This window comes from Ranitomeya variabilis, chromosome 4 (genome assembly GCF_051348905.1).
Source record: "Ranitomeya variabilis isolate aRanVar5 chromosome 4, aRanVar5.hap1, whole genome shotgun sequence".
Lineage (NCBI taxonomy): Eukaryota > Metazoa > Chordata > Amphibia > Anura > Dendrobatidae > Ranitomeya > Ranitomeya variabilis.
The window spans coordinates 123634705-123653403 of NC_135235.1; the positions used below are offsets into that span (position 1 = coordinate 123634705).

An 18699-nucleotide genomic window follows, 5' to 3' on the forward strand; every position below is an offset into this window, starting at 1 on the left:
AGATTGGCACTAAAAAATGTAAAGGGTTCCCACAGTGAAAATGCTTTTTGTAGGTTTTCATGCTTTTACATATGTCTGATACATCCAGAATACATTGGTGCCTGCTGTATGTTTATTAGGCTTCAAAAAGAAAAGCTGCATATTGTCACCTTTTAAAGACAACTCAAAACCTGAAAATGTATGTGTGTTAATCTCCATATATTAAATCCTTCCTCACGCATCCCTGTAGGATTTCAGGATTAAGGCTATGTGCACACGTTGCGGATTTTGCTGCGGATCCGCAGTGGATTAGCCGTTGCAGATTCGCAGCAGTTTCCCATGCGTTTACAGTACCATGTAAGCCTATGGAAAACAAAATCCGCAGTGCACATGCGCTGGAAAAAAAACACGCGGAAAAATAGCGTTGTTTATTCCGCAGCATGTCACTTCTTTGTGCGGATTCTGCAGCAGTTTACACCTGCTCCATAATAGGAATCCGCAGGTGTAAAACAGCAGGTGGAATCCGCACAAAATCTGTGGGAAAACCGCGGTAATTCCGCAGTAAAGCCGCACTGCAGATTAACCAAAATCGTTGCAGAAAAATCCGCACACCAATACGCAACGTGTGCACATACACTAATACATTGGTTTACAAGACTTGGGTTTGGCAAAACGGAGAATAGCAGCAGATTTTTTTTTTTTCAGTTTACACACAAATTTAAAAGCGAACCAGGCATCATATTCATGCTGGCCAAACTACGAGCAGCAATACATTTTGGTTGATATCCTGAGTATGCCTTTTACAGCTTTATAATGCATCCACCATATGTCGACAACTAAATTGATCGGTGTATATAGTCTACTGCTTGTTGACCACTAGATTTATTGATGTATATTGTTCTCATGGGTCAACAGGGATGCAATTCAGGGTGAGAAGTAGAGGAGCGGCGGTACCATTTTTGTTCATCAATCTAGGGTGCAAACCTCCGCGGCCAAGTACTTTTGACCTTCTAGGGTGTATGCATAGGGTATAGTTATCACCCCATGGTATCACCTAGTATCAGATTGGGCTTTTCTATCAAGACGCCCTTTCCCAAAACTACCTTTTTTGTTTTTTTACATTTGATTTTTGTTTTTGACTTTTGTTGGGGTTTAGAACTTTAATACATATCTAATCAATTGACTTTTTAAAGGGGTTTTTTCTTATGTTAGACCATATAGATGATCCTCCCATTATAGATATTTATTTTAAAAATAAAAAAGAGGTTTGGAAAACCCCTTTTATTTAAGTAAAAACCACATTCAGAATATCAAAAAATGTACACATTCTTTAAATGGATAGCCAATATTATTCCTGCTTTTGCCAGTTATTGACATATACTCTGATAAGACGACAAGTCACTGGCACAGCAGAGTAAAAACTAAGGCCAGGAAGGGACCAGTTAGGGCCGGCATGATATATAGATGTAGGAGAAAATTGGATGAGAGCAACATTTTTTTGTTATCTTAAAGATATAGATCAAAAATACCTTTACATACAGGAAAATCTACATTTTCTGGATTCAAATATAAGCAAGCATTAAAAAAGCTACTTCGAGAGCAACACATTAACAAATATATTCTTTACGCATAAATCTTCACTTTCCCACCCCCACAAGCCCCCCCCCCCCCCCTTAAAAAAAAATTAAAAAAATGCAGTTTTGCATAGTTATGGAATTTAATAAGGCACCTCCTGTGGAGAAAGCTTGCTTTGCTACATAGTATATCACAATATTATATCTTATCCTGAAATGTTCGGGATTATTTTTATTTACCATAAGGAAATTCTATTAGCAGAATTCTGCAAAAAATAAGGCAGCAGCGCTGTGTCCTGTAAACCTGTAATAACCGTCTAATAGTATGGTCATATAGGAAATAGGATTTTATGAATACTGTATCACCTGTGATCAGAGGATCAATACTGTAGGAGGGGTACAATAGGTAAAATACTGGACTAAATTGAAAATATCCGAGTGTTTTTTGTACGTTTCTGTTAAGGCATACACTAGGTCATGACTTTCCATATTACTGGTCTTATTTGCCTCTGTAAGAGATAAACTGTGAAATGCATTCACCTTAGTTACAAGAGAAGGAAACGTGATCGGAACCTTACAGTTTCACCTTACAGTTCAATGAGCCCCCATTCTATAAAAATGGTTGTCCAGCCCCAGAAATACGTAAATAAGCTTTAAATAGCAAGCTACATAACATACGGTCAGCCAGCCCCCTTCACATACTGCTGTGGCCATGGGCTGACACAGAAAATGCTGCCCAGCGAGGGCGACATGACTGGCGCAGCGTGTGAAGGAGGCCGACTGACTGTTCATTTCAATATATAAGCCAGCCCCCTTCTCTGTGTATGTATTGTCCATGACAGAAGACATGGTGGAGAAGGCTTAAAAAAGAAAAAAAATTAATAAATTTTACAGTAGCATGATGAATGAGATTTTTAAGTCTCATTCACATGTTCTTTTCCCCTCATGCAAGTTAACCAGTAGTTTTTTTTAAAGCAGCATGTCAATTCTTACAGAGAATTTAACTGTTTCCCCCATTGACATCAACGCAAAAAAAAGAAAAAAAAAACCATAGTCTTCCGCAAATAAAAAAAATTTTTTTTTTTTATTTTTTGTCCTACTGAGAAAAATGCAATCGCCATAGAAACACTGAACATACCCTTAACGCTTAGTTATGTACTTTTTCCTTGGTTGGCCAACTACTTCAAGATTTTTCAGGGTTTTTTTTTTTTTTTTTTACCAAAGGACATCAGATCACCCAGTTATGAGAATCAAGAGTAGATAAAAGTCAACCTTAAAGATGCACTCCTCCCATCAAAATTTGTATGTATGACTCATCACTCATGGGAAAAGTTCCTGGCAGGAGGAAGGAGTGGAGCAACAGAGTTAGCAATTGAAGATGGGAATGATAAATGCAGGGATAAGAGACTTCCTGTTTCTACAAAGAGACAGAAGAATTCACTGGGTAGAAGGGCAAAATGAGCAATTGTAAGTACACAGTGCTGTATAATTTGATGTAACATATTAGGAGGATAACGGCTTTCATGGGAGGAATGCTTCTTTATAGGATTACTTGTCTATCTTCAAGATGCAACGCTCCCATTTCTCCCATCTTCCTGCTTGCTGAGGGGCAGTCTGCTCCCGATGAGAGTTTATGGACCAGCGGTATGGCAGAGTCACTGGCCCGAACTGTGCTGAGCTATCCAAGGCTATAAGCAGAAGCAGCCTTACCTATGCAGCATGGAGGAGTGCAGGGGCTGAAGCTGGCTGTATTCAGTGATCTACAGCAAAGAGCTTGCAAGCGCACGCTCCTTGACTTGGAAACCAGTCACCTCTGATATCAGAAGTGGGTCTGAACCGAAGAGCAGCACAATATAGGGCAAGAAACCGGGATTTCACCAAGGTATCACTTACTGGACTGCTTGGTGCAGTTTTGATATAATCAGTTTTCTTTCATAGATGTAGCAGTGCTCAGAATGTTGAGCTGTGTATATCCCACCTGGCAGCTTATATGTACATTGTCAGTAAGCTCCCAGTCAGTGGTTGAGCACATGAGACCTAGTCAAGCAGCGATAATCTCCTGCTGATAAAACACTGATTGTATTGAATCTACAGCACAGCCTAATAAGTGACACATCCCTGTATCCGGCTTTCTTGCCTTATATTATGCTGCCTTCACATTAAATGGTAAAACCCTGCAGACCATTTCACTTTAAGCAACTAGACTAGCGACTGCATTTAAAGTTTATGCCCTCTTCGTACTGAACCAAATAAGACCCATTCTTAACCCCTACAGAACTCAACTACATTCCACATGTGTAATACCTATGAAATAAGTCTATGAAGGGTAGTTTAGTCCTTTTAAGGCAAACTGGTTTTGTTGGTCCTGCAATTCTTATTCAATTTTATAAGGCCCCCTAGTTGGCATAAATTCTCCAATTCCAAATTACACCTGAAATGCTAGGCATGTACCATTTTTTTTTTTTAAGAAATACTTTTTGTAATGCAACCTCATATACAATAATGCAGCTCCTCTAGATAGGACAAGAAATAACTTTGGCCTTGGTCTGTTGCTGTGGAGTCTGGAGACTCTTGATTATAGAACTATATAAAAAATATACAAATTATTTTTAGGGCCGATTCCTTAATGCCCTGTACATATAATATAGATTTCATATGCCAGCCCACCAGCTTCACAACGGTCCTTGAGTAAAAGTAATTAGCTTTTCAGAGGTTTCATCTCTTTTTGGTACTATGACGAGCTCTTGAAGGTAACGAGTCCCCAGTGCAGATGTGCTTGTAATTACAAAGGATCATAAGGCGGCTCTAGGGTTCATAGGATGTCCAGAAAAACACTGGAACGTGGTCATATCATAGCCATGTTCTCGGATGTGCTGTGAGCATGAGGAGTTGCCGGAGTGCTGGTTCCCGCCTTGTAGCTCTTTGGTGCCCTGCTTGCTTTTAGGAGGACCAGGAAGGTATCGGTAGAGATTGCCCCAAATTCAAAGGCAAAAGTTCCATAGTAAATTAGAACATTTATTATGAAGGTCCATTCGCACAGAGCAGCCATATGTTGAAGCACAAAACCTTCCTGTATGAATAGGACACCACCTGAGAAAGTTAGGAGTTAAGGAAATGTAACAAAGAGCAAAACAAGAAAACAAAAGGTTTTAGGTCACATTAGAAACAGTATAAGGCTGCGTTCACACTGCGCTCCAGCACCCAGTCATTGGTTTTGTTGCAAAATGCGATTCAGGCGTATGATCCAACAGTGCCATAGACTATAATGGCGCCGACAGAGAGAACACATGCTTTGTCGTGCATAGTTGTCAGGCAGGTACGCCTACGGGAGACGGACACCCAGGCGAGGTCTACTACATCAGACTGTCCACCTCCAGTAGGTGTATGACCCAGAAAGTGACACAAGACGGAGCGTTCACTCTGTCAGCACCAGTTATAGTCTATGGCCCCCGTCAGAATCCCGATTGCAGGGGGATTGGATGTAAGCCCAGACAGGACCAATGAACAGGTGCCAAAACTGAGCGTGAAAGCACCCCAAGGTTGTCAATCGCAATAAAACAAAGCAACAAACAAATATTTGCTTCTTTCTTTTGCAAACTCTTTATCAGATGAACAGGTTTGTCTAAGTCGATTTTGAGGGTATTAAAAGTAAAATATTTACTCAGACTATATTACACCAGAAAGAAATACAGCAAATATCCAGACTAACGACTCCATTAAAGAATTGCTCAGGACAGCCAGAAAATATAAAGGCCCCGTCTCACATAGCGATTTACCAACGATCACGACCAGCGATACGACCTGGCCGTGATCGTTGGTAAGTCGCTGTGTGGTCGCTGGGGAGCTGTCACACAGACAACTCTCTCCAGCGACCAACGATCAGGGGAACGACTTCGGCATCGTTGAAACTGTCTTCAACGATGCCGAAGTCCCCCTGCAGCACCCGGGTAACCAGGGTAAACATCGGGTTACTAAAGGCCCCGTCTCACATAGCGAGATCGCTGCTGAGTCACAAGTTTTGTGACGCAACAGCGACCTCAGTAGCGATCTCGCTATGTGTGACACGTACCAGCGATCAGGCCCCTGCTGCGAGATCGCTGGTCGTGTCGGTATGGCCTGGACCTTTTTTTGGTCGTTGAGGTCCCGCTGACATCGCTGAATCGGTGTGCGTGACACGGATCCAGCGATGTCTTCACTGGTAACCAGGGTAAACATCGGGTTACTAAGCGCAGGGCCGCGCTTAGTAACCCGATGTTTACCCTGGTTACCAGCGTAAATGTAAAAAAAAAAAAAAAAACGTACATACTCACCATCTGATGCCCGTCAGGTCCCTTGCCGTCTGCTTCCTGCTCTGACTGAGATCCGGCCGTACAGTGAGAGCACAGCACGGCAGTGACGTCACCGCTGCGCTCTGCTCTCACTGTACGGCGGCACTGAGAGCAGGAAGTAGACGGCAAGGGACCTGACGGACATCAGATGGTGAGTATGTACTGTTTGTTTTTTTTTGTAACCAGGGTAAACATCGGGTTACTAAGCGCGGCTCTGCGCTTAGTAACCCGATGTTTACCCTGGTTACCCGGGTGCTGCAGGGGGACTTCGGCATCGACAGTCTCAACGACAGTTTCAACGATGCCGAAGTCGTTCCCCTGATCGTTGGTCGCTGGAGAGAGCCGTCTGTGTGACAGCTCCCCAGCGACCACACAACGACTTACCAACGATCACGGCCAGGTCGTATCGCTGGTCGTGATCGTTGGTAAATCGCTATGTGAGACGGGGCCTTAAGCGCAGAGCCGCGCTTAGTAACCCGATGTTTACCCTGGTTACCAAAAAAAACAAACAGTACATACTTACCATCTGATGTCCGTCAGGTCCCTTGCCGTCTACTTCCTGCTCTGACAGTGCCGCCGTACAGTGAGAGCAGAGTGCAGCGGTGACGTCACCGCTGCGCTCTGCTCTCACTGTACGGCCGGATCTCAGTCAGAGCAGGAAGCAGACGGCAAGGGACCTGACGGGCATCAGATGGTGAGTATGTACTGTTTGTTATTTTTTACATTTACGCTGGTAACCAGGGTAAACATCGGGTTACTAAGCGCGGCCCTGCGCTTAGTAACCCGATGTTTACCCTGGTTACCAGTGAAGACATCGCTGGATCCGTGTCACACACACCGATTCAGCGATGTCAGCGGGACCTCAACGACCAAAAAAAGGTCCAGGCCATTCCGACACGACCAGCGATCTCACAGCAGGGGCCGGGTCGCTGGTATGTGTCACACATAGCGAGATCGCTACTGAGGTCGCTGTTGCGTCACAAAACTTGTGACTCAGCAGCGATCTCGCTAGCGATCTCGCTATGTGAGACGGGGCCCTAAAAGAGAAATCATTGTAGCTAGAAATCTGATTAGCCCATTCCCAGGTCAGTAATCCTCCTGTTATTATCAAGGTTTCAGCTGGGGAAAAAGAGAACACAGCAATTACATTGTACAATATAAACCGATCCAAACAGCACAGCAAACTATTTAGTTTCTTTCAAATATAATGCGAATATTCCTTATACATAGAGAATGTGAGAATCAAGGGGAAACAATAGGTTTAGGGGCAATGTCGTAGCTCAAAGTGCTCTTTATGACCAAAAATGATGAGTCAAAGTTCAATCACAACATATTGGTCTTGTAAGAGAGAATTCAGACAATGGAAAAGATCGACAATAGTACAACATTTTTGCAACAAAACCACGAAGTGGGAATCCAGCTAAACTTACATAGTGCTTTATAAACTATTCTAACTTTTTATTCCCAGGAAAAATGGGAACTAGTGCCAGAGACTGCAGAGATTATAAACTTTATACTTCTTCCCTTTCTGGGAAAAGAAAAATCAAGAATAAAAACTAAAGCTGGCCACACAAATTAAAGGGAACGTGTAGTCGGAAAGTTACCTATTGTTTAAATCAGGTTTTTGTATTCTATTAGTAATACTGCAATTATCAGAAAGTCCACTGGGGCTTTTTCAGACTCATACTTCCCGTCTTTTCAGGTAGCGTTTACAGCAGTTTCCTTATCACAGTCAGAATTACAATTTCTGATAACACAGGATCCACCAATCACAATACGTGAGGTCACAGCTGGACTCCTCCTCCTCCCTTCACATTCAATGACCTTTGCACAGACTCATTAGGCCGTGTGCACATGGTCAGTAATTGGCAACACTATGGATGCAGCACATGTCCGCTGCGTCCTAAGTGCTGCCAGGTTTTGAACGCAGGTGAATCCGCATATGTTCATTGAACCGTGCAGAATCACAGAATCCAATACATTGTACGGGTGAAATTTCTCCTGTGGAGACAGTGTCTCCACAAGATAAATAGACATGCTGCGGTCTGGAAAGAAGCGCCAAATGTCCGTCTCCGCAGGTAAGCCGCGGGCGTCTATGCATGCATAGTGGTGATGGGATTTCTTGAAATCCCACCCACTATGCTCTAACATCTGGACGCTGCGGGTTGGATGTTGCGGATGTGCGCAGTGTCCAACCCGCAGCATTTACTGACCGTGGAAACATACCCTTAGATGCTTCAATATAAAAACATATAGTTTGAGTCTGAAAGCTGGGGCTAATATATGCGCTGATTTCCTGAAACAGGAGGCTGGTCTAACTTAGCCCAAGAGGCCAGCGTGAATATTACAAGTTGTCATTTTTATGAGAACAATAGTCAGCAAACACTCATTTAGCTGATGAAATTCGATTTTGCACTGTGCAGAAGATTGTTGTCCTCGGCGGCACATTCTCCTGGGTAAACAGGACTCAAATTTTAGAGAACAATGGAAGCATTTGTGCACTGAACGATCCATTACAGATCACTCAGCGCGCATCATTCACTTTGGTCTGGCTACACTACACATCCCGCAGCCATAACCGGTTGTTGCATAGCATGCTTAGGCTTCTTTCACACTTCAGTTGTTTGGCGTCAGTCTGCTCCGACATAGTGACGGATCGACTGATCCGTCACAATTGTTGAGAAAACGGTTCTAACGGATCAGTTTTTTTGACGGATCAGTTACTTCGGGGTTGTCTGGGAAAAGTATCTACTTTTTGGAGCATGCGCAATTGAAAAAGCGGATTGGGGCGACGGATCCGCCAAATGATGGTCGCGACGGATCCGTCGCCCATAGGCGGCCATTCTGTGGAATGGTGGACGTGACGGATCTGTCACGAACTGCCATTTCGGCGCAGACAAAAAACGTTATAATGTCAGTGTCTAGATGACATCCGCCAAATCTCGACAGATCCGTCACATGGCGGATGGAACGGACAACCATCGCCACAATCCGTCGCTAATGCAAGTCTATGGGAAAATAACGGATCCGCCCCCCCAAAAAATGGCGGATCCGCTATTTGACGAAAACGGCGGATTCAAACTGACGCGAAAAAAATTGAAGTGTGAAAAAGGTCTTAGACAGACTGACCGCACAGAACAATCTAGTACATTGGCCTATGCATGCCAAACCTTACTCTCGGCAGCATATGTAATGTCTAGACATGTGCTGTCTAGACATGTGCTGTCGAGAACGATGCTTTTTAAAGTAAATGCAAACATCATTTGTCCCATTAAATGGGCACTTTGCTGCGTGATTGCAGCTTGATTATGCTGCCCTAATGTTGGGAGACTACCAATCCTAGGAACATTCATTCACGATCAGCCAGTGTAAATGCACATCATCCTCCCCTCGTCCCTGATAGAAGATATGCACACTCAGCTTAGTTTATGGTTAAATTGCTGACTCTTGTTCAGAGATTTGGGCTCATATGTGATATCCTATTCTGGACCTTTCCCTTTATGACCCATTTCTGCCCCATCATCTGCTGCAGCATTGAGATTATCTTCCTTTTACCTACATAGTAAATATGCATGTTTGGCCATGAGCATGGATGTACGGTATATATTGTTATATTGTATTGGGAGCAGTAGCGCAGCTCCCGAGGGGGAGCTACGCTACTGTAACTATCGGCGTGTGCACAGCACGCCGATACAGTTACATTCTGTGGCAGAGCAGGGAGAATCGATCTATGCCTATGGGGGCTGCCTTATTACAGAGTTTGCCTATGGGGGCTGCCTTATTACAGAGTCTGCCTATGGGGTGCTGCCTTATACTACAGAGTCTGCCTGGGGGGGCTTCTTTATACTACAGAGTCTGCCTAGGGGTGCTGCCTTGTGCTATAGAGTTGGCCTATGTGGGCTGCATTATACAATATAGAGTAGGCCTATGGGGAGTGCATTATACTATATGAAGGCCTATGGAGAATGCATTATACTATATTGAGGACTATCTGGTGCATTATACTATATGAAGGCCTATGGGGAGTACATTATACTATATTGAGGACTATCTGGTGCATTATACTATATGGAGGCTATCTAGGGGACCATCATACAGTGTTGAGATTACAGTGAGGGGGTCATCAGTGTTGGAGCCATCAAACAGTTTGGGGGTTACTAAGGGGTCAGTATACTGTGTGGCTGGTACTATACAGCAAGGGGCATTATACTGTGTATAAGAGAGCATCATACTTTGTATAGAGGAGCTGTAAGGGGGGCAGACTCGGGACATTATTAAATGTTAAGTGGGCACTTATTGTTATAGGGGAACTCAGGTTACTGTGACTATCAAAGGGGCACACAGGGCAATATTACTTTCTAGGGGGCAAAGTATGGGCACTGTTTTCTAGGGCACTTGCGCCCAGCATTACTATATTATAGAGGGTTGCTTTAGAATTTAGAGGGCACAGAGAAACACACAGCAGGTGCAGTAATAGGGACACATACGGCAGCAGCGGCTCAGTATTGGGGTATCAGCAGGATAAGGGGTTTGTGCAGGTTGGGAATAGATGGTGATGGGGCTGGAATATGAGAAGTGAAATGTGTTTGTTGTATTCTCTGCAGCTGAGTCATGGCTGGAAGAAGTTGTGTAAGTCTGGGCCAGATGGAAAAGACGGTAAAAGTGAATGATTCCACCAGAAAGAACGTCAGTGGTAAGTCACCATCTATAACTGTACTGTAATCTCGTATACGTTCTGTAGGACTGGTATCTACCACTGACCATATGGCGGTAATATCTATGTTATTCTTTATATAGAGATTATCTTCAGTAATAGCACGGTCATCTGCTGAGGTTCTCCTCCAGTATTAGGGCGCGTCACAGAGTTGTAATCAAGGTTACCTGGTTAGAGGCCCACTCAGACGCTTCGCCCCCCTGAACCAAAACCCTAGCTACGCCTCTGATTGGGAGGATTAGCAGTACTGCCAGCTTTTTCTGAGATTGGTTGCGACAGCAATGATGAGGCTTTACTGTTGGCAACATGAAAAACAAGCAAAAGACGTAGTTGTACTAGATCATAAAAGACCAGATTAAATAGATATAAGGTCTAGGACGAAGTTTGTCCTTGCAGCGAGACCAGATAGCCACTTGTCTAGTTAATCACTTGCTTTTAAACAAACTATTTCTGTGTAATTTAGCCAACTAGTGACATTCACTGACTCATTGATGGAAAAAACAAGTTTTCCTTACCTCAAATGCAAGCCAAAGTACACAAGCACTAGATATTCCAATTGATTTTACTTTTGTAAGATATTTTGCTAAGCCGCAATAGATCAATGTAAAAGTGTTGGCTGTGCGGTCAATGGGGCAGATTCATCAAGACTGGCATATCACAAACTCGTGCCATGCCAGTCATCAGGTACATTGTGCAGAATTCATTAAAAGGCCACTTAAATTCGGTGCCTTTAGTTAGTGGCACGCACCTCAGTGTGTAGCACCCAAAATGCTACTTCCAGTCACAGACTGGAGTAGTATTTCTGGTGTAAAAAATTCTAGCAATATTTGATGGATTCAACAGGCGTCGCAGTCATACCCCCGTCCCTCCCCAGATCAGCCCAATCCAAAGAAAAGCGGCGGCAAAACAGCAAAGGTTGCCAAAGTTTTGCAATATTACACATTATGCAAAAAAAAAAAAAAAAAACTTTATCAAAGCTTTTGCTCCACAAAAGTGGCGTTAAACCTTTGAAAACTGGCCCCATGTCCTTTTTCCCTATAGATTTTTTTTTATATTGCATAGTCTGTCTTTTTTTTTATGCTTTATTGGTACCAGCACTCTTCCAGTTTGACCCAGGTGTCTTTAACAGGGAATGTGTCACCACATATGATCTATCCAAAATATTAATATGGGCATACAGGTTATAGTCCTCCCTGTAAGTCTCATATCAGATGTCTTGCTGCTGTGAAAACTTTTATTATGTAATCAGCAATAGGTCTGAATCACAGAATATTTATCAAAAAAATGTGGTAATAAAACTTAGCTTTTAATTACATATATCTTAAAACAGCCAAAACAAAAAAAGAAAAGTGCAGAAAGAATCTTGACCAGAGGAAACGCGTTGGAGGTAGCATACCTTTCTACTGTGCCCATCACCAATTGTATTGACAGTCCCTTCTCCTGGCTGGTTTGGTACGACTATTCCAATTTATTTTATGTTAAAGTGATGGTGTGATGGTCACATATGATGTGCCTACAAAGGATAAAACTTTGGGTTTTGCATTGAGTGACATATTGCTAGTACATGGTCTGATTTCAGTTATAGTCAATTCATTGCCAAGACCTATATGGTTCAATGTGTTGGTCAGTGTTGACTTGATATATATTACTGGTACAAGGTCTAATTTTTATAAATGGTCAAATCATGGTCAGGACCTAAATGGTCATGTGTGTTATTTAGTGATAACTATTTATTGTGTGTTCTCTGAGGTGCAGGGCCGCACTTTTTCAGCACTTTTTTCATTTTGCCTGTTTTAAGCCAAGTTTGAAAACTTATGTTACTTTTTATAAATTACCACTTCCAGGCTCTGGGGCAGATGTTGCCTGGACTGCCTCCAGAGCTTGTTTTAGGCCGGTTTCACACGTCAGTGGCTCCGGTACGTGTGGTGACAGTTTTCTCACGTACCGGAGACACTGACTCACGTAGACACATTAAAATAAATGTGTCTCTGCACATGTCAGCGTGTTTTCACGGACCGCGTGTCCGTTTGAAAAACACGGAGACATGTCAGTGTTCGTGGGAGCGCACGGATCACACGGACCCATTAAAGTCAATGGGACCATGTAAACACGTACCGCACACGGATGCTGTCTGTGTGCCGACTGAGTACCACACGGACCGTGCAGGAGACAGCGTGTGGTGCTGAAGCCGCCATTCATTCCTTCTCTCCAGCAGTGTTCGCTGGAGAGAAGGAATGAAAAATCAATGTTTTTTATTATTTTTGTTTAAAATAAAGATCCTTGTCACCTGCCGCCTCCCACCCCCTGTGCGCCCACCCGCTGGCATTAAAATACTCACCCAGCTCCGCAGCTTGTCCTGTATGAGCGGTCACGTGTTGCCGCTCATTACAGTGATGAATATGCAGCTCCACCTCCCATAGGGGTGGAGCCGCATATTCATCACTGTAATGAGCGGTACCACGTGACCGCTCATACAGGACAAGCTGCGGCGCTGAGAGGAAGCATCAAGGGAGCTGGGTGAGAATGTTAATTTCATTCCTTCTCTCCTGCGAACACTGCTGGAGAAGGAATGAATGGCGGCTTCAGCACCACACGCTGGGGGGACAGCGCTTACTGTAGTGCTGTCTCCTGCACGGTCCGTGTGGTACTCAGTTGGCACACGGGCGGCACGTGTGCCACACTGATGTGCCACGTGAGCTCACGGACACTGTTAACTCCAGTACCGATTTTTCCGGTACCGGAATTATCTGGACGTGTGAGACTGGCCTCACATGAAGGGAGAGTTGCCAGGGAGACAAGTAACTAACAAAGAACAGTAGAAATTAAGTTGGTCTTTTTGCAAACACATTTTTTGCTTCTTTCAGCTCTGCTGTATTGCAACAATAATGCAGCCCTGTCTGCCTGTGAGCCGGAAGCTGAAAGGAACCTGCAGATATAGGAGGTATAATCATACACAGCTCTGCAGTGAGATCAGGAGAGCAGAGAGCGACCATCACATATCACACTGGTAACCATTACACGCCTCACTGGTAACTCCCCCTATAATTAAAATAATCTCTGGAGGCAGAGTTATCTCCAGGCTCAAGCAGCCCCAGAGCCTGGAAGAGGTCACTTTTTATAAAGTTTGAAAAGATGATTTCTCAGCAACAAGGTATCTGATATGAAACATACAGGAATCAGTCTCCTCAGCAGTCTATAACCTGTATACCCACACTAATAGTTTAGATAGGTCAAATGTGGTGACAAACTCCCTTTAAATTAAAAAGAAACTGACAATTTTACACTCAACTTTTTGACCAAGACTGTGGAAGCTGAGCTTCATCTAATCTATTGGTGCTGTGTAACAGCCATTGTTGCGGTGGTGCTGAGGTGATGTGACTTGGAGCTGAGCGAGCCTTGCCTTGCACACGGATGCTGAAGGCACCAGGTCACTTTCCCTGCTGGTGCGCTATTGCATCAGCAGTGCTCACCGCAATGGTCATCTTTATGGTCAGGGACCTGATAAGATTCGCCATGACGTGGCAATGGGCGTCATACAGTCTGATCAGAACGTTAATCGAGAACCTCATGTTCAGTTTTGTAAATTTTTCCTTAGCCGAAATAGATCAACATATAAGATTTGGGTGTGTGGTCCATATTTTTTTTCTACACTTCTGTTGTATTGGAATATTTACTAAAAACTATTTTATGTTCAAAGTGGACTGTCCTCTCATTCATTTTAAGACAATGGAAGAATGAGCAATTAAGAAAAGCTCTTGATGAAGAATTGATGACGGCTTTTGCCATGTGAAGTGGACAAACCGAACAAGAATATTAAAATGCTTAGTAATAATGAATTTCCTAAGAATAAAAGGAATCTTTCAGTTAACAAGTGATTTAATAAATTGGAGCTGTCACTAGATTTTACAATATACACTGCATACATTACTAAATAGATCAGTAATTATTAAGTGATTGTGACAGATTGTTAGATCGAGCAAAGCCCAATCACTGTCCAGTGTAAAGATGTGCAGCGAGCCAGCGGTCTGTTCTAGTTCACTGGTTGGTCACTGATCAGATGCTATGAAGACCTAAAAACTGCTGATCGTCTGCAGTACATTGGATCATGGAAGCAGGTATCTTCCAGCATTAATGACTACAGATATGAGCTTCCATGATCAAATGTACGACAATTTTTGTTTGTTTAACTTGTATGGCAAGTGTCCTAACGAACAAAAAAAAAAACACAGATTGATACTTTTTTTTGGTCACCACACCATCACAAGGAATAGCAATAAAAGGCTATCAAAACATAGTATGGGTAAGTTCACATTAGAGTTCGGGGGCTTTGCGGAGGGCTGCGTACGTCCTCCGTTAAGCCCTGCCTACTTCCACATACTTCTGCATGCGTCCTGCGTACCCATCTTTAACACTGGGTACGCAGGCCATGCGGATGTATACCGATGCCTCCGAATGCATCGTTTTGAAGCTGCGCCAAACTGCATTGAATGCAACATGTTGCATTTTGTTGCGATCAGCATGTAAGTCAAAATTACGCATGCGGACACATCCGCATGGCCTGCGTACCCAGTGTTAAAGATAGGTACGCAGGAGTCATGCTGACGTAGGCGGAGCTGAATGGAAGAGGTGCGGCAGTGGGCGGGGTCTAACGGAGGAAATACGCAGCCCTCCGCAGCTCTGCCCAATGCAAATGTGAAACCACCTTATGTCCACCAAAATTGCACCGTTAAAAACTGCAGCTGGATGCACAAAAACAAGCTCACACAGCGATCAAAAAGGTAAATTGATGGGTCTCGGAAGGTGGCAACAAAACCCAAGTTTTTGGTTTCTTTTCCCCAAACATTAGATTTTTTTTTTTTTTTTTAAAGGCAGTAAAAATAGTAAAGCTATTATTCTTTAGCATCACTGTAGTTATACTAACTTGGAGAATTAGGCTTCAATTTTTACCAAAACAAGTAAAAAATTATTAATTTTTTCTTTAAAATAAACCAGATTTGCATTTTTTTTTTTTTTTTTTTTTTTTTTTTACCATATCACCGAATTTTGACCTTTTTTGCTCACATCTCCATATACTGTATGGTAAAGGAAATAATAGATTTCAAAACTATTATTTGTTGCCCAAAAAAACAAGCATTCATATTTAGTAAAATTAAAAAAAAATAATAAAAAAATGTATGGCTCTTTGAATAAAGGTGAAGCAAAGCAAATATTGTCCTTGTCCTTAAAAAAACAAAATTACCTATTTTTTAGAACTTTTTTTTTATTAATGAGTAATATCAACTAAGAGAGGTGGTCCACTACATTTAAATAAGTATTTTTGTAAATACATACTGCTGCCATATGTGCCTGTGAGCGGCGCTGTTCACATCACGTGACCCAGGCTGCAACTACAGCTGACATGTCACCTTCTGGACTTCCTTGATTCACCCACTCACTTGCCCCGATTGACTGAGCGGTGTTTCACCGCACATCTCAGCCCAGTATCCAGTGAGCGATTTTCTTCTCTCCTCTGCTTTCATTGGCCGCAAGCATGTGCTGGATACTGGGCTGTGACGTGTGGTGAAACATTGCTCAGTCAATCAGGGGAAGTGAGTGGTGTCAGGAAAATATGAATTATCTTCCATTGTCCTGGGTATACAACCATAACTGGCCTACTGCTCCTCCCACCTGGTTGCTGCAGGGTCAGGTCCTGCATGCAGCCCCCTCTCTCCCCCTTTGAATCTCCACTCCCCCTCCCTTCAGGGAAATGGTCAGTGTGTAATGAGAGCCAGCTAGCAAAGCTAAATATGTTTTCCCGCCGAAAATCCCTTTGTTCCCTAAGCAAAATAGTCAAATTCAAGAACACGTTGTCCATTTTTGGCCATGATTCAGATTCGGAGAGACAGCTAGACACCATGCTGGGGTACTGAATCATTTCTTTGGGAACTCTCCTTCCCTTTGTCATACCTGTGACAGATTTAGAAAGTGTCATATTTTCATCCCTTTTATTTCATAACGGTTTGTACCTACTTGTATTTTGTCTTTTGTAATATCATTTGTAAACACTGTCGATTTTTTTCTGGAGTAAACTTATAAATTTGCTAGCTTCGTACTTCTTACTCTATAAGTGATCCACCACGTACTGCGCGCAAATTCACATTACCAAACGGGTCCGATCCACATATAAGACGTCGGTGGTGGCAGCATAGTTTTTGTATTTATGTGGTGTTGGGGACCTGGTGGTGACTGGATCGAGGTATATATATGAGCTCCCGTGCCGCAATACTCAACATAAATTAGATCAGCTGCAACCTTTTTCTCATCCTCTGTCAATACTCTTATTGGCCAGCAGGGTAGGGGGGGTGCCAGAGAGCTGCAAGTCCCTGACTAAAAGAGAAGTTGTTTTCGTGACAAGTGGATGAATCAAGTAAGTCTGGAAGCGGTGGTTGCAGCCGGGGTCACGCGATGCGAATAGCGCCACCCACAGCCTGGTCAATCAGAAGGACTGCGTGCGACTGGGTAATGCCTGGCTGAATGGAGGAAGTCCAGAAGTTGATGTGACATCAGCAGATGTCAGAGGCGTCTGCTGTCGGTGTCACGTGATGCAGTCTCAGCAAGCAGCGATAGCGCCGCTCACAGGCACATATGGCAGCAGTATTCATTTACAAAAATACTTACGGTATTTAAAAAGTGTAAATTGATGGGCGCACTATACAATGTAGTGGATCACCTCTTTACTATCTAATATATGTGGATCCCTTTCATTACTGAAACCCTGCACCTGGTCACATCTATCTGGAAAGATTTCTTTATGCCCTCAATTATTTGTCAGCTGTACTTCTAATTATACCATTTCCATTATTATTACCATTTATACTATAAAAAGATTTAAAAAAGTGATAATTGTTTTTTAGAACACTACATGAATATAAGGTATGACAGCAAACACTACACAAATGCTCTTTACATGTACATTCTACACTCTTCTATACACATAGTTGTGTTTGTGTAATATTTGTGTGACCCATACATCACACGTTTTAGGCTACGTTCACATTTGCGTTGTTGGGCGCAGCGTCGTCGACGCATGCGTCACGCTCCCCTATCTCTAACATAGGGGGGGGGGCGCATGGACATGCGCCGGTATGCGTTGTACTGCGTTTTACGATGCATGCGTTATATAGACACACAAGACAGGGCGCAGGGGACGCTACTTGTAGCGTTTTCCCTGCGCCGAAATTCCCGATCTGTAGGATCTTATGACAACGCATGCGTCGCAAAACGCTGCGTTGTGTACATGGGTTGTTGGTTGCGTCACGTCGCCGACACTGCGCCCAACAACGCAAATGTGAACGTAGCCTTAGGTAGACTAGATTGAGAAGTTCAGAAGATATTTTTCCTCTTCTGCTCACAACCCAGCTCCGTCCCTACAGACATCATCTCTCCTTCCTCCTCTGCTACGACTCAAGTTCCCACTGCCATTACAAGTACAGTGAAGGTGTTTTTTTTCTCTTTATGTAAAAAAGAGTTTACGAGAGTGCTTGGCGTTTCTGTAAGCCCTACATACTTACATATTCTGGAGGCTAATGGATTTGTAATATAATGGCTGACACACTGCAAGTTGGCCAGATTCCCTGTTCTCTCAGACTTGCTCCATCTTGTAGACTGGTTCTTCTGGTAAGAATATTTTAGGCAGTGACAATCACACTCCATTACACATTCATTGTGGGTAATATCTACATTTTTATGATTTGCTGCTAGTTCCAGCAAGTGTTCGCGTCTAAGTAGGCATCTCACGTAACACAATTGTTCATATTAAACCAGGTAAGGGATTGCTGGAAAAGAAGCCATACATTTCTCAATAATCTTTTTCATATAATAATGGGCCATCTGGGTCTAATTTTTATCACATCATTGGAATTTCTACCAGTCATCTGTTCACCTCTTCTAAAGCAATGTTAGAGAGGCATAAGGCTGAATATATTTTATAGCACATTTTAATTGTACCATTAAAATCTATGGACGTTTACAAACATACAGGTATAGCATTTACCATGGTAAAATGTGATAATTAATGTCATATTTGCACTACAAGTGTGGGATAGTAGTTAGCAATTGCTGACTT

The 18699-nt window shown here is 43.0% G+C and overlaps 1 protein-coding gene across 1 annotated transcript in view; it reads right to left on the minus strand.

The window, feature by feature from the left end:
- Window positions 1-2646: 2646 nt before the first annotated feature.
- LOC143770023 (transmembrane protein 150A-like) overlaps window positions 2647-18699 on the minus strand; it is a 176067-nt gene continuing 160014 nt past the window's right edge. The window contains exon 7 of the mRNA XM_077259196.1: window positions 2647-4643. Within this exon, the coding sequence (XP_077115311.1) occupies window positions 4399-4643 (245 nt within the window). The 3' untranslated portion in view covers window positions 2647-4398. The remainder of the gene's footprint in view (window positions 4644-18699) is intronic.